The 16,027-nt window shown below is 39.8% G+C and overlaps 1 protein-coding gene across 1 annotated transcript in view; it reads right to left on the bottom strand.

The window, feature by feature from the left end:
* Positions 1-16,027, bottom strand: part of LOC126473317 (condensin complex subunit 2) — a 183,872-nt gene that overhangs the window by 25,580 nt on the left and 142,265 nt on the right. Inside the window, exon 10 of the mRNA XM_050100300.1 lies at positions 10,428-10,550. Within this exon, the coding sequence (XP_049956257.1) occupies positions 10,428-10,550 (123 nt within the window). The remainder of the gene's footprint in view (positions 1-10,427; positions 10,551-16,027) is intronic.

The raw sequence follows: 16,027 nt of genomic DNA, 5'->3' as shown, positions 1-16,027 counted from the left end.
AGTTACCAATCTCTTTACCACGTTGAAATCTAATCAAGATCTGACTGAATATTTAAGCAGCTTCTTTCAGATAGTACTTCATTATAGATAACTGCATCATCTGCAAAAAGCCTTATTTTATTATTAATATTGTCTGCAAAGTCATTACTATACAACATGAACAGCAAGGGTCGCAACACACTTCCCTGGGGCACACTTGAACTTACTTCTGCATCTGAAGATGACTCTTCATCCAAGATACCGTGCTGTATCCTCCTTACCAAAGTGCTCCATCCAAGATACCATGCTCTTTCCTCTCTACCAAAACATCCTCAATCCAGTCACAAATTTCACTTGATACCCCATATGACTGTACTTTTGATAATAAATGTAGGTGCGGTACTGAGTCAAACGCTTTTCAGAAGTCAAGAAATACTGTACCTACCTGTTTGCTTTGATCCAAAACTTTCAGCATGTCATGTCAGAAAAGTGCGAGCTGGGTTTCACATGACCGATGTTTTTGAAAACCATGCCAGTTAGCATTGAGGTGGTCATTCTGTTCAAGATACTTCATTATGTTTGAGCCAGAATATGTTCCAAGATTGTACAACAAATCAATGTCAAGGATATTGGATGGTAGTTTTGTGGATCACTTCCACTACCCTTCTTGTAAATGGGTGTGACTTGTGCCTTTTTCCAAGAACTGGGTGCAGTTTTTTGTTTGAGGAATCTATGATAGAGTTGGAAGTGGGGCTAACTCAGCTGCAAATTCAGTATATAATCTGACAGGGATTCCATCGGAGCCCGGAGATTTATTCAGTTTTAATGATCTAAGCTGACACTAATACTTGTTTTACTCATCTTTTCAGGGGTACAAGGATTAAATTGGGGCAATACTCCTGGGTTTTCCTTCGCAAAGTAACACTTGAAAACTAAGTTAAGCACTTCAGCTTTTGCTTTGTTACTCTCAATTTCAGTTCCTGTCTCATTCGCTAGGAACTGGACGCTAACTTTTGTGCCACTTACAGCATGTACATATAACCAGAATTTCTTTGTGTTCTGTGAAACATAACATAACAGTATTCTGCTATGGTAAGGAATTACGTATTGCTCTCGTCAGCCAAATTCATTTCATTCAGTATCTCTCTTTCTATAGCCCTACACTTCGTTTTACACCTATTATGCAGTATTATCTGTTTCTTTAGGATTTTCTTTACGGTGACTATATACCATGAAGGTTCCCTTCCATTATGAACTGTTCTACTGGGTACATATCTATACAGTGCAAGGTCAACTATTCTTTTAAACTTGAGCTAGAGTTCCTCTACACACTCCTACTCTGTGCTGAAAGTTTCAAGTTCCTTGTTGAGATATGACACTACTGATTTTTTACATGGCTTACTGAACATATTTAATGTGGACATCCTTAAAGAGGTCAAGTTTATTTGTTGCCATTAGATCCAATATATTGCCATCATGAGTGGGGTTCCTAACTATGTATTCTAGATAGCTTTCAGAGAAGGCATTCAGTAAAGTTTCACGGGATGTCTTATCATGGCCACTACTAACAAAACTGTAATTTTCCCAATTAATTGTTAAATGATTTCTGTATGATTGGGGAACTTACATACAAGTGAACTGAGGTTTTCTTTAAAAAAGTTTTCAGTTGCATCAGGAGATAAGTCTGGTAGGCAATAGAAGGATCCAAATTATCAATCATTTTATGCCCCCCCAAATACTAAGTCTTGATCAAACAATCACACAGGCAGCTTCAATTTCTAACTCAGTGGATTTGAGTTTCTCGTCTACTGTGACAAAGACACCACCTCCACACCCCATTTGTGATATACATTTAAATTTTCCCCAAAAATATCACTGCTATCTATTTCAGGTTTCAACCTGCTTTCAGTACCTTTTTCATGAGTGCTTCAAACTCCAGGCAGTTCGTTGCGAATTCTTCGGCAGTTTACCATTAGGAATTTATTACTTTCACCTGAAGGAGGCATTTCTTTCTATCTTACATCAGTACTTCTGGGTTTCCTATACCTATTGTTATCTGGATTGGCTGAAGAGTCCCCTAATCTAAAAAAAAAGCCTTGTCTGCACCCCACACACAGTCAGCTATCTGAGTAGCAGCCTCTGATGTGTAGTGAACACCTGACCTATTTATGGGAACCCTACAGTTCTTAACCCTATGGCACAAGTCCAGGAAGTCGCAGCCTCGCTTGTCACAGAACCTTTGAAGTCTCTAGTTCAGTGCTTCCACTTGACTCAGAACCAAAAGGCTACAATCAGACAATGCTGCAAATTGTGAGCTTCGTTGAAACTCCACTCTTCTCAGTTTTTTCTGCCAGTCACTGGGATGTCCCAAGAGTGATCTAGGAGCCCAGGTGACAGACATCATATACCGCTTTTTTGGATACATATTTTGTATCAGGAATTTTTCAGAAAGATTTGTAATGTTCGGTTCACAAATACAGGACAGGAAACTGGTCTCCACCACAGGCCATGAGGATAACTGTGACATAAGAGAAAGTTTAAAGCAACATATTGAACAATCACATGTTCCAAATGATATTTTAAGAAGTCGGGTATCAGAAAAATAAGTAGGTGTGTGGATCTCTGACAGATGAAGAAATCTTATGGTTTACGTGCATGGTAATCATTCAAAGAGCAGATGTTATTTAAAGATATTTCACCCCTTAATATTATTTCATTTAATTCTGCTTTGTGAATTAGACACTAAAGATTATTTGTTTGCATATCATTATACCGTACGTTGTGACACTCTTATTTTCTATAATGGGCTTACACAGTTTTTTCTCCCTTAATGTACAACATTATTGAATACATTGAATTTTTCTACTGCAGTCTTGAGTTATTCTGGTAATCCTATGGTTAATACATTTCCAGCCCTCCCTCTATACAATTAATTCCAGTTAATTGGATGGTCTCTCACTGATCAGTTACTACACTTTAACAAGAATCCTAGATATTCTGTATGACCAACAACAAATAAAAGTTCAAAATTAATACTGCCAATGCTAGACAGTAGTAAGGATGTGTTCAGAACTATCCTGAGAAAAAGAGTAAATGAGGAAGTCTCCAGAATCTGCTAGTAATGTACAGAAAAATTACTTGGTTCAGTTTTCAAAGATTTATTATTCTAGATGTTTTTAGCATGTTACCGTCCTTTTTTTTTATTTTTTATTTTTTATTTTTACAGAAGTCCTTCTGAATAAGCACTACAATTGTATTAAAGTGCATTTGGCATGAAAATGGTCTGAATTATAGACTGAAACCAGCTGCCAACCAAAATAAACACCTGTTCCGATCAAGACTGTTTTACTGAATTTTACACTGAGGTGACAAGTCATCGGATATTTCCTAAAATTATGTTGGCCCTCATTTTACCTGGCGTAGAGCAGCAACTTGACATGGCATCAATCCAACAAGTTGATAGAAGTCTCCTGCAGAAATGGTGGGTCATGCAGGCTCTATAGGCAGCCGTAATTGTGAAAGTGTTGCTAGTGCAGGATGCTGTGCATGAACTGACCTCTCAATTTTGTTCCAAAAATATTTGATGGGATCCATGATGGGCAATCTGGATGGCAAAACCATTTGCTCGAACCGTCCAGAATGTTCTTCAAACCAGTTGCCAACTGTTGTGGCCTGGTGACATGGTATCACTACCCGGGAACATGAAGTGCCTGAATGGCCGCAAAAGTCTCCAAGTAGACAAACATAACTATTTCCAGTCAATGGTTTGTCCTGTTGGACCAGAGTACCCAGTCAATTCCACATAAACACAGCCCACACCATTATGGAGCTGTCACCAGCTTGCACAGTGTCTAGTTGACAACTTGGTTCTATGGCTTTGTGGGGATTGTGTCACACACTAACCCTACCAACAGCTCTTACCAACTGAAATTGGGACTCATCTGACCAGGCACAGGTTTTTCAGTCATCTAGGGTCCAACAGATACAGTCACAAGACCAGGAGAGGCACTGCAGGCAATGTGCTGTTAGTAAAGGCACTCGTGTCGGTCGTCTGCTGTTATAGCCAATTAACACCACATTTTGCATCACTGCCATAATGGATATGTTCGTCGTACATCCCAAATTGATTTCTATGTTTATTTCACACAGTGGTGCTTGTATTTCAGCACAGACAACTCTATGCTGACGCTGCTGCTGTCAGTCGTTGACCTTATAATGTTGAATTCCCCAACGATTTTCAAAATGAAATGTCCCACGCATCTAGTTTTAACTACCATTCCATGTTCAAAGTCTGTCAATTCCCGTTGTGTGGACATAATCGCATAAAAATGACAGCTCTGACAATGCACTGCCCCATTATACCTTGTGTAAGCAATACTAACACCATCCGTATATGTGAACATCACTATCCCATGATTATTGTCACCTCACCTCAGTGTTATGTACTCTGATCGCTGTTCATTCTTCATTGAAAGAGTGCTTTCTAAAATATTAAACATATTAGATGCTGCATTCCTAGTGTTAAGCAGCAAGAGCACAGATAAACTGTACAGCTATTTCCCACCTTAAGTGCACTGACTGAAAACCATCATGAATAGTATCATTTCTACAATAATTTATAAACAACCATGGGACAGGAGCACATCATGAGAGATCACTGCCATTTTCATGTCTATAGTACCTTGATCTGGATAATATAAATAGTTTGTTAAGCTGAAACTAGTCATGTAACTAAGAATAATAAATATAACATCCTAATTGGAAAAAAAATGTCATATTCATTTGGCACATTGAGTTAAACAGTACAAATAAGTGGACATCTCTGACTAATCAGTAGCAGAAGTATAATAGATGGCTGCAAAAATAGTTAATGAAAATGTTTTAATACACTAAAATGCAAATGAACCTTGTGTTAAGTTCTGCGCCATTTTTCGTAGCCAGTTGTAGATGAACTGTCAATTTTTCTATCTCAGGCGATACACAGTTAGAAAGAGACTCATAAAATGGTCTACATTAATGCTAAAGAAGAATAAAAGATAGTTTTATGAAAATTATTATGTTGATATGTAAATCAAAGAATATTAAAAGTGAAGTTTTAAGTTATTTGTCAACAACAAAATTTTAATATGATGAAAAGAGAAGGGAAGTAGTAAAGTGAAAGGAAATTAATGCAACGTATGTTGCAATGGAGTGCAAAAAAGAGAGATTGCAGCAGAACAGTAAGGATTTAAAGCATGTGAAGACTGTAAGAGGAGAAATTTATAAAGTAGGCAGTGTTGATGGAAAATTAAATTTTTTACCATGTTTTTATTAGGTCACTTTCTCATCTGTCTATCTGTTCGGTACAAATTTTGCAACTGATTTAAAGTAACTTCCTAATGAGCTACAGACTCGAAATTTTAAATGTCAGAAATGGATGAAAACTTAATATTAATTCGCTTTCTTGTTTGGAGTGTGGCGGAGGTACATTGTGTACCACTGCCATTTGGTCATTTCCCTGTTCCAGTGGCAAATGAGTTGTGGGCAGAACAATTGCTGGTAAGCTTCCATGTGAGCTTGAATCTCTATCTATACCTTCACAGTTTTTTTGTGTGATATACGCAGCACGAAGCAATGTACTGGTTGAGTCAGGTGAAGAGAACTGAAATAAGCCTGAAATGTATTACATATCTCTGTTGCAATCTCATGAAAATGCTTTCAATCAATTGCAAAATTACACACACACACACACACACACACACACACACACACACACAATCAGACTAGAAAGTATAATATAAATTCTTCTAGCCCCAAACAGATAGTCCTCAAAATGTCCAATCATGAGCTTTTAATAGCTTCAAAGTACTTGTAAGATTTAAAATGAAAAATGTGGGGCACACGTAATACATAATTCATACATGAATTGTTCACCTCCGTACAATTATGCTACCTGTCATCCAATGCTTGAGCAGTTCACCTACTTGCTATCATCTGTACCATGTACTCCACCCTTTCACATTTTAACTCTTAAAAGTATTTTCATAATTATTAAAAATTCACAATCACATATTTTCAGGACAACCTGCATGTGGTTAGGTGTCTTTAAGGAGATATGGGAAATTTGCACTTTTTAGTGCAATTTAAAAAATGTGACACATTAAATATATTTCTACAGCACTTTCAATCTTATTTTTCCCTGAAACAAATAAGGTCAAAATCAAACAGAAGCAAGGATAAGGAGTGGATAGCTCTTGGGACAAGTATCTTGTGCTAGGAAGAGAGAGCTCAACATAACCCTGAGAACAAGCAGAACAAGGAAAAAACTGAAACTTCCTGGCAGATTAAAACTGTGTGCTGGACCGAGACTCGAACTCGGGACCTTTGCCTTTCGCGGGCAAGTGCTCTACCGACTGAGCTACCCAAGCACGACTCACGCCCCCTCCTCACAGCTTTACTTCTGCCAGTACCTCGTCCCCTACCTTCTGAACTTTACAGAAGCTCTCCTGCGAACCTTGCAGAACTAGCACTCCTGAAAGAAAGGATATTGCGGAGACATGGCTTAGCCACAGCCTGGGGGATGTTTCCAGAATGAGATTTCCACTCTGCAGCGGAGTGTGCGCTGATATGAAACTTCCTGGCAGATTAAAACTGTGTGCCGGACCCAAGTTTGAGTCTCGGTCCGGCATACAGTTTTAATCTGCCAGGAAGTTTCATATTAGCGCACACTCCGCTGCAGAGTGGAAATCTCATTCTGGAAACATCCCCCAGGCTGTGGCTAAGCCATGTCTCCGCAATATCCTTTCTTTCAGGAGTGCTAGTTCTGCAAGGTTCGCAGGAGAGCTTCTGTAAAGTTTGGAAGGTAGGAGAAAAGGTACTGGCAGAACTAAAGCTGTGAGGACGGGGCGTGAGTCGTGCTTGGGTAGCTCAGTCGGTAGAGCACTTGCCCGCGAAAGGTAAAGCTCCCGAGTTCAAGTCTCGGTCCGGCACACAGTTTTAATCTGCCAGGAAGTTTCATATCAGCGCACACTCCGCTGCAGAGTGGAAATCTCATTCTGGAAGGGAAAAACTCTTTAGAATGACGTAAAAAAAAAAAAAAACTTAGTAATCAAAATGAAACTGAATGCCCCCCCCCCTCCCCCAATCTGATTGTAGCTCAGGTAGAAATAGTGACACCATAGTCTAACATAACAGTCACAACACTTCGCCTTGATTTTGCTGCCTACTGCACCAGCAGCGCGCCAAGTGGCCAGTAATTAAACTGTTGAGTTCAGCCTGAGAGGTATATACCATCATGTTACTAAACTGTATTGTCAGGATATTCGCTTGCAAACTACATGTACATTGATGATTAATGTTTTGTTTTAGGAGCAGAAAACTGATAGTGAACAGCAGATGAGAACATCTTATGAAAAAAAGACCCTGTTTTCCTTTACAATAATACTTAGTTTTGTCCGCTACACATCAAACAAAACCAGTTCATAAACACAGACAATAATAAACTCATGTGGAATGCAGTTAACCACACTGCTTGGCATTCCAGATAAGCCATCCCAACTGACACTGAAGAGGAAACTGCCACAAAGGTTCTACAATCCGTCTACAACTGTAACACACTCCCATGGCACAGAAACATCCATTCAACTCTCCATATATCAGTGCCAGATTCATCTGAATCATCAACACAGACATGCTTTGCCGATAAAGTGGTAAAATTAAGTGCAGTCATTAGTGTCTAGAAAAAGCATGTGGAGTATCAGAACATGCAGATCGCTAGACTTCGTGCAAAACTGTTACATGACAAGGAAAGTGCCTACCTTTTTAAGTATAGATAGCAACAGAAACTGTATCAGAAGGATCAAGTGAAGAGGAATAAACCAATTTTGAAGACTATAGGATCCCGATATTTTAAAAAAGAGCCCCTGACTTCTTGTTAAGCCAGATTAGTATGCCACCTGCAATATGGAAAGACAAAAATAATCTGTTTGCTCTAAATTTATTATATTACAGCACAAAGGCATACAGGTTTTGTCAAAATGTTTCATGTTTCCATCAGTGCATACATTACAGAGGTATGTGGAAGGCATACAAATAACATGTGGGATAAGTGACAATATGTTCCACCTTTTAAAGCAAAAGGTACAGCAGTTCTCCAAAACTGATTAACTAGTGCATGTGTCATTGGATGAAAAGTCTCTAATGGCAAAATTTAACATATGACAGCACTTGTGACAGTGTTATTGGATTAGAGAACTTGGTGTTTACACTCACTGTATATTTGTCCCACTTAGAATAATATACAGATGAAGGTCGTACTTGCGGCAGCAGGCGACAATGACTGAAACACAGCAGGCCAACGGAACGACAAATGGGGCATCAATCCCTTTTGCATGTAGAGGTACACGTCTGTGAATCTATGTGTTTATATTCTGTTGATATCAACGTGGCAAGCTGCAGTTCTATCCAACGTCAAAAGTGCTTCTTCACGAATGTGTTGTAACATGCCACTGGTTTCATGATTTTACTCGCTACTTGCACTTATTTTACAATCATTTTTAGCAACATCTATGTCTGCTGATATTACACAAAGTCTTGGAGGCACAAAAAATTCAAATATTTTGTAAAAAATGTACGAAAGGGATGCAAAACAAATTTTATGTTTACAACACTTCTGAAGTTCCCCTTTCTTGCCGCTTCGAGCGCTACTGTTGCTCCAGCTGTCAAACTGTAACAACTTTTACAGCAGTGAGTGTCGCAACTGTTATGTTAGACTGTGGTGACACTTTCAAATCACTGGTCACCAAACTCAATGATTACTTTCTCACAGGACTACAAGCACTGCACCTAGTAATAAACAAGTAAATACAGATGCATTAGATTTACTTGTGCAGTCACTGCATGCACTGTCAACAGACAATAGTTACAAAGTACAACCCCTAAGGAGATTACAGAATCTATCAGGTTGCTAAACAGTAGTAATCCTGTTGGCTATGATGGTGTTCCTGGCAGAATATTGAAATCTTGTGCTAACTTTATAGAATTACCCTTAAACTATATTTTTAGTCAATCAATAACTCAGGGCATATTTACTGATAGACCTACATATGCTGTAGTAACACCAATCTACAAACTAGAAACAAGCAAACCACTTCTAATTACAGATCTATACCACTCTTTCCAATATTTTCAAAAGCATTGGAGAAAGTGGTGTATGATGGATTAATGACTCATTTCACTGAGTAGAACTTGTTAAGCTCCTCTCAGACTGGCTTTCATATAGGATTCTCTGCACAGAAAGTAATCCAAGATCTCACAGATGAAGTGCTAGCTGGGCTAAACAAGAAAGAATATTTTGTTGATATATTCTGTTTCGTTGCCAAAGCCTCTGAATGTGTGGATTACAAAATTCTACTTAGGACACTAAAGTATTATGAGATTAATGGCGTCACTCTTGCAAGGATGCAATCCTACCTCCATAACAGAAAGCAGGAGGTCCCATTAACAGACTGTATTTCAGGCACGAATATGTGATCAGACGGGAAGGGGGGTTGGGGTTGGAGTTGGGTGGGGGGGAGAACATAAGATGTGGACTGCTATGGAGATTCGTATGGAGTTTACACTTCTTTCTACCTATATAAATAATCTTCCAATGTCTTTAAAGGAAAGTTCAAAAACTGTAATGTTTGCTGATGACACAATGATTTTACTGAAGGGTCCAAACTCAACATCAGCAGAGACAGCTCAGAATACAGATGCATAGACCTACAAGTGGTTCAGAGCTTACACTTTAAGCCTTAATTTCACAAAGACTAATATTATGCAATTTCAAACAAAAAATAATGACTTTTTAGCACCAGAAGTAGATATTACTTGTCATACATCACACAGTAAAGTGATAGTTTATTATTAATATAATACATACACAGATTATGTTTCTATGATGTCTTTGTCTTACGTTAATGTATACTTTCACTTATTCCACATTACTGAAAGTTATCCTTCTTGATGGGATCAGTGGAACACACGAATGAATGAATGAATGAATGAGTCTAACACTGACACCACAAAGAGAGGAAGAGAGAGTGAGTTAAGGCAATACAAGTTGGAAGGGAGACATAACATTAATGCTTAATTTTACCTTACACCTTAGGAAATACGCAGACCATCATCATATTAAAAGCAAGTCACAAAAACTACAACCACATTCAGTACACACACAACACACACACACACACACACACACACACACACACACACACACACACATGGACCAAATTAGCAACATGTTCTCATTTAATATGAGAAAATATCTATTTGTGTATACTATATTCAAACCAAAATATTTTCCATGGGGAGATACACTCTTCTGTGCATTTTTCTTGTGGAACACATACCTAAATTTGACTTCAATTTATACTTAAATAAAAAAAAAACCTATACTACTACTCCAATATGATATATGATATTACCTTTGGTGGTGGTGACAGCAAGTTCCACTTATCATTGCCTTCATTATCATCATTGTATACCTCTTGTAAACAGGTAACATAGTCTTCATTTGAGGTACATGGCGGTTCCTCATTATTGTCAACCTGTGAATTTCAAATACTACATCAACAGTGCGATAATATATATGAGGAAAGACGTAGATAAACTAACAGAAGTGCAACGGGAGGGGAGGGGAGGGGTGGGGTGGGGTGGGGTGGTATCTTTAACTCGACTCTAATCTTAGCACCTTTCGTCTGTTAGATTTTACTCCTCCGATGTTGAACCAGTATAACGACAATGTTTGTTGGAATATGATATAGAAGATATGAATCTTGGGGAATTCATATCTGCTATCTCACTTCATATCTTCTATTTCATATAGCAAATAACATTTTCATTATATTGTTCAACATTAATTTGAGAATTATCCCTCTCTTAGAAAAGAGCATTACATAAGCCATTATCTCAAGAAGCAAGATATATTAAGTGATTCTTCAGTTTCTCCCGGTGTATTTGTTGCTCGAACAGTCCACAGGTATACTGACAGTTCACAGTGTCTAACTGGCACAATATTTCAACAATCAGACATGTTGCCATCGTCAGGTGTGCTGACGAACAGTTCGTCAGTGCACCAGACGATGGCGACATGTCTGATTGCCGAAATATTGTGCCAGTTGTACACTACGAACTGGCAGCATACCCATGGACTGTTCGAGCAAGATATATTAATGTTAGCTTGAAAAGTCGAACATCAGAAACTCCAGATTGGAATATCAATGGTATAATGAAAGATTGCTACTCACTATAATGATGACACATTGGGTTGCAGACAGGCAGAACAAGAAAATTGTTATGATTTAGCTTTCAGCCAAAGTCTTCTTCAGAAAATAAAACACATGCATATGCATATGCACGCACACACACACAAACACACACACACACACACACACACACACACACACATTCATTTAGACATGCAAGCATACCTCAAGCACATCTCTGGCAGTTAGGAACAGTATTTTTTTGTGCTTGTCTGCAACTCAACGTGTCATCTTTATGGTGAGTAGCAACAATCTATCCTCTTCCATATATTTCTGGCTTGAAAAAATCATCTACTAGAGTTACAGTTCAATATCTGTCAGTCTCTTACCTTCACATCAAAGACACTGTCGGCAAACAATTCAGAAATCCTGTGTGCCACACACCTACTTATATTTTAACCTAGACAAATAACAGTGAAGTATCCTTTTAAACAATAACATAATATGCAAAAACCTCCTTCTAAACAACATCAGACATACATCATTTTCTGTGATATGTCAGGCATCTGAGGATTACACCAGAGTTGAATAAAATAATAGGAATGCAAACCAAATATTCTGGTGCATGGATACCTCTGGTTTCAAAGATTGCCCAAATCCTCCTTTGGTAATTTCAGGAGTACTGAAGAAGTATGATAGGACTATTACTATTACTATTTACAATATATGTAAATGATCTAGTGGATAAAATTGGCAGCTCCACATGGCTATCCAGACAATGCAGTTGTTTCTACGAAGATAGCAGTGCCATAATGCTGTTATCAAATTACACGTAGACAAGCAGTAGGTAGGATGATGGTATGGGCACATGACGGCAAGGTCTTCAGCACACCCACGAATATACCTTGAGATGAGTGTCGGGAAAATACACTAAACAGGAGTATAAAACAGCGTGTAAATGAAAAGTAATAAAATATGGAAAGCCATGTGTACCAACAAGGTAGCATGAAACTAAGTATCATGCTAATATTAAAATATCAACTAAACATGAAAAAAGTGTTGGGAGGAGTTAAATCGATGTAGCAGATGGATGTGACTGGCAGACTGCTGGATTAAAAAAATAAATAAAAAATAAAAAAAGAGGATGAGCCAGCCATTCTGCAACATACTAAAGCCTCCAGTCTAAAAGCTTAGGCCAGAATCCAGACACATTACAGAACTTTAAAACTTGAGTCACACTCGTCTCATCATCAGCTAAAATAGAGGGCAGATCCCCATCGATATTATCTTCTGCCCTTGCATCACGGTATACAAAGCACTCTGTAAAAACTGGCATACAGATATTTGTACACCACAAGCACCACAAAAAGGGGATCCTCACGTCGTAGTAAGGAGCCATGTGTAAGAAGGCAGTGTCCAATGTGAAGACGTGTGCGGGTAACTTTACACCATCTGAGCAACCAACAGGAAGAACGCTACAGTCGGGTAGTTGACTTTACCAACTGTAGCTTATTGTCCATTACTGCCAGCCATTCCGCATCCCACAACTGCATGAACTTCCTATGTGCAGAAACAACAGCCTGCAGGAGAACTACACTTGTCCTGCCACCCCGCCGAATGACACCTGCTTTCACTGTCATTGGAGCAAGTATAGTTGGTCATATATCAGCTGGGCAAATTTCTCAGCTGGGTACAGGTTCTGTAGAGATTGTAAGGCACTAAGGGAACGGGGCAGATGAGAAACTGTTTGCCCTGAATATGATGCATCTGTTCCAGTGCCTTAAGGATCATGTGGAGCTCCACTGAAAAAACAGTATACTCATCAAAACGGCAAATCCTGGTAACATGGTTGGGGAACACTAATAAGCAGTCAAGGGAATTCCCTTGTTTGGAACCATCAGTGTAAACTACTGTGAAACTGTGATACATATCTAAAATGTTAAAAAACAGAGATTGAAATGTAAAATCTGGTGTACTATCTTTCTCAAATTGATCAAGTCTAAAATAAGTCTGGGCCTCTCAAGGAGCCAAGGTGGAAATCTGCTCCAACCTCGATGTAAAACATTAACACTGGCCACACCCATCTCTAAAAGGCAATCCTCTGTGCGCATCCCATAGGGTCTTGTTGCTCATTGCCGATTACAAAAAAAACTTTCCATTCGAGGCTGAGCAACGGTATGGTATGCAGGTGTGTATGGCATGGAGTGTGTTTTATATGCGTGGTGCACCATTGGTAGCTGTCGCCTGATGTGAAGTGGTGGTTCACCAGCCTCCACACAGAGGCTTGGTATGGGGTTCATTTTTAACGCCTCAGTGGCCAACCAAATCCCTTCATGGTGCACCGCGTCCAGGATCTATAAATAAGAGGGCCTCGCAGACCCACGCACCGTGCTCCCATAGTCTAGCCAAGAGTGCACAAAGGCTTTATAAAATCAGAGCAGACAAGTCCTGTCTGCCCCCTATGTACTGTGGCTAACATATTTTAAAATACTTAGGGCCTTAATATGGGCAAACATGTGAGTTTACAATTTGAGGCCTAGAAACATCACCATGTTTTTAAAATTAAGGAAAGTGTCCCTTATCCTCAACTCCGGAAAGTTTAAAATGGAAAAAGAATACACAAAGACCTCTCCATTGAAAACTTACAACCACTCTTCCATGAACATTCATCCAAACGTCGAAGAGTTAGCTGGAACTGACTCATTGTCGCTGCAAGGCTTGAAGATGAGCAAAACACAGATAAGTCATCCACAAACAAAGAACACTGGACAGAACTTTTCACTACTGATGTAATGTTAGTAATAGCTATGGCAAAGACAGTCACACTTAAAACATTACTTTGACGGACACCGTTCTCCTGCTCAAAGCAATCAAGCAGAATGTCACCAACTCTGTATCGAAAATACCATGGCGAGAGAAAGGACTGAATAAAAATGAGAAGACAGCCACGAAACTCCAATTTGTGAAGCTGCTCAAAGATAAAATGTCTCCAAGTAGTATCACAAGCCTTCTCAATGTCAAAAAATATACCCAGAAGATGATACCAGTGCAGGAAATCCTGCTGGATAACTGCCTCCAGGAGTGTCAGGTTATCAAAAATGGAGCGATACCTCCTAAACCCAAACTGAAAGCGACTAAGGAGTTGCCTGGTTTCTAAGATCCAGACAAAGCAGCGGACGGCCTTCTGCTACAAGATCTTTCCCATGCAGATAGTGACGGCAACACTGTGATAACTACTTGGGCATGTGTGGTCATTCCTAGGTTTTAAAAGAGGAATTAAAATTTCCTCACACCATGAGTCATAAAAGTGACCCAACACTGAAATTGCAGTGGGAAGTGCGTGGAGGATCTCTCTATTTTGCCTTGTGAGGTGCCGCAGGTTGCTGTAATGGACTGTCATGACCAGGGGATGTGTTATGAGCCATAGACAATGCAGAATCCAGCTCCCACATGGAAAATGGGCAGTGGTAATCTTCATCAATGGTGGAGCAGAACTCCAAAGTGGCTCTCTCAGCAACTGCTCTGTGGTGTTGGAAGTCTGGATCCTGACCGGCAGTTGCAGTAACTGTGGAAAAATAGGCTGCCATACTCTGAGCAGTGTCTTGCAGTCTGGTTTGGAGAGTGCCATTCCCCATTACAGAAGCCATGAGACACCTCCCTTCTCTTCCAGAAATTCTCCTGATGGTCTCCCATAAAGTGTAACTCTTCGTGGAATGATTTATGGTGTCCAGGAACTGTTGCTGCGACCTCTTCTGGCTCTTGCGAATAGTCTTCAGACATTTTTCCCATGCCATCTGAAAGGCTACAAGATTCTCTGTAATTGGCTAAATCGAACCTACACAGAGCCATATGCCCAATCCTCACTGCAGAGCAGCTCCACCAAGGAAGAGGCTGCCTCTTCGGTTGTCTCATCGACTGTGGAATGGATGCTTCAGCAGCGCGGTGGATCATTTTGGTAATATAATCCACCTATACCTCTACAATGACATGATGTTCAAACTGGGCTAGCTGATTGTACAGTCTCCAGTCTGCTCTACTGAGCACCCATCAAGGTGGTTTCCTTTCAGGCTCCACTCCATCTGGTAGGTGAATCCACATTGGGAAGTGATCATTTCCATGCAATTCATCGACCACTTCCCATTTATCACATTTATCAATGTGAGCAAGGGCTTGAGAACAAAACAAAATATTGATGGCAGAGAACAACCCAGTTGCAGTGCAGAAGTTCCTGTATTTAGCAAATAGGCACATGATGATATGAGAAGCCTCTCAATTACTCTATCCCGGGGGCAAGTAGTTGCAGAGCCGCAAAGCACATTGCGTGCACTAAAATCACCACAGAGGATGAGGGGGTGGGGGAGCTGTGTAAGGGGGTTGAGAGCCTCTTCGTCCAGCGCATCAAATGGGGACAGGTAATGGGAACATATTGCCAATGAATGACATACAAGCACTGATATGGCAACTTCTTGTAAATTTGTCATAAGGAAGAGAGGTGAGGAGTGGTAGTCAGTACTGACTAAAATACCTATGCCTTCTCTAGCTCTCTTCCACTCAGGTCATCCTTGTTGTGGAGTACATAGCCTCATAGCTCAGGGGTATATGGTGAAGGAAACTAATCTCTTGGAGACACAGATAAAGTGGTCTATCATGAGATAGTAGCCAAAGTTCCTCCACATGCATTGTGAACCCCTGCAAGTTCCACTGAAGTATAGGAGCCATCTATCACAGGGGTAGCACCATCATCCTGTCTCTCTGCTGGGGTAGGGAGACTGCAGCAGGTAGAGGGTTAATTGTGGGGTGAAATGATTGCCACCACACAC

The sequence above is a fragment of the Schistocerca serialis genome, chromosome 4 (genome assembly GCF_023864345.2).
Source record: "Schistocerca serialis cubense isolate TAMUIC-IGC-003099 chromosome 4, iqSchSeri2.2, whole genome shotgun sequence".
Classification (NCBI taxonomy): Eukaryota; Metazoa; Arthropoda; class Insecta; order Orthoptera; family Acrididae; genus Schistocerca; species Schistocerca serialis.
Note: the sequence above shows the minus strand (reverse complement) of the source record. Positions and strands in the feature narration are given on the sequence as shown.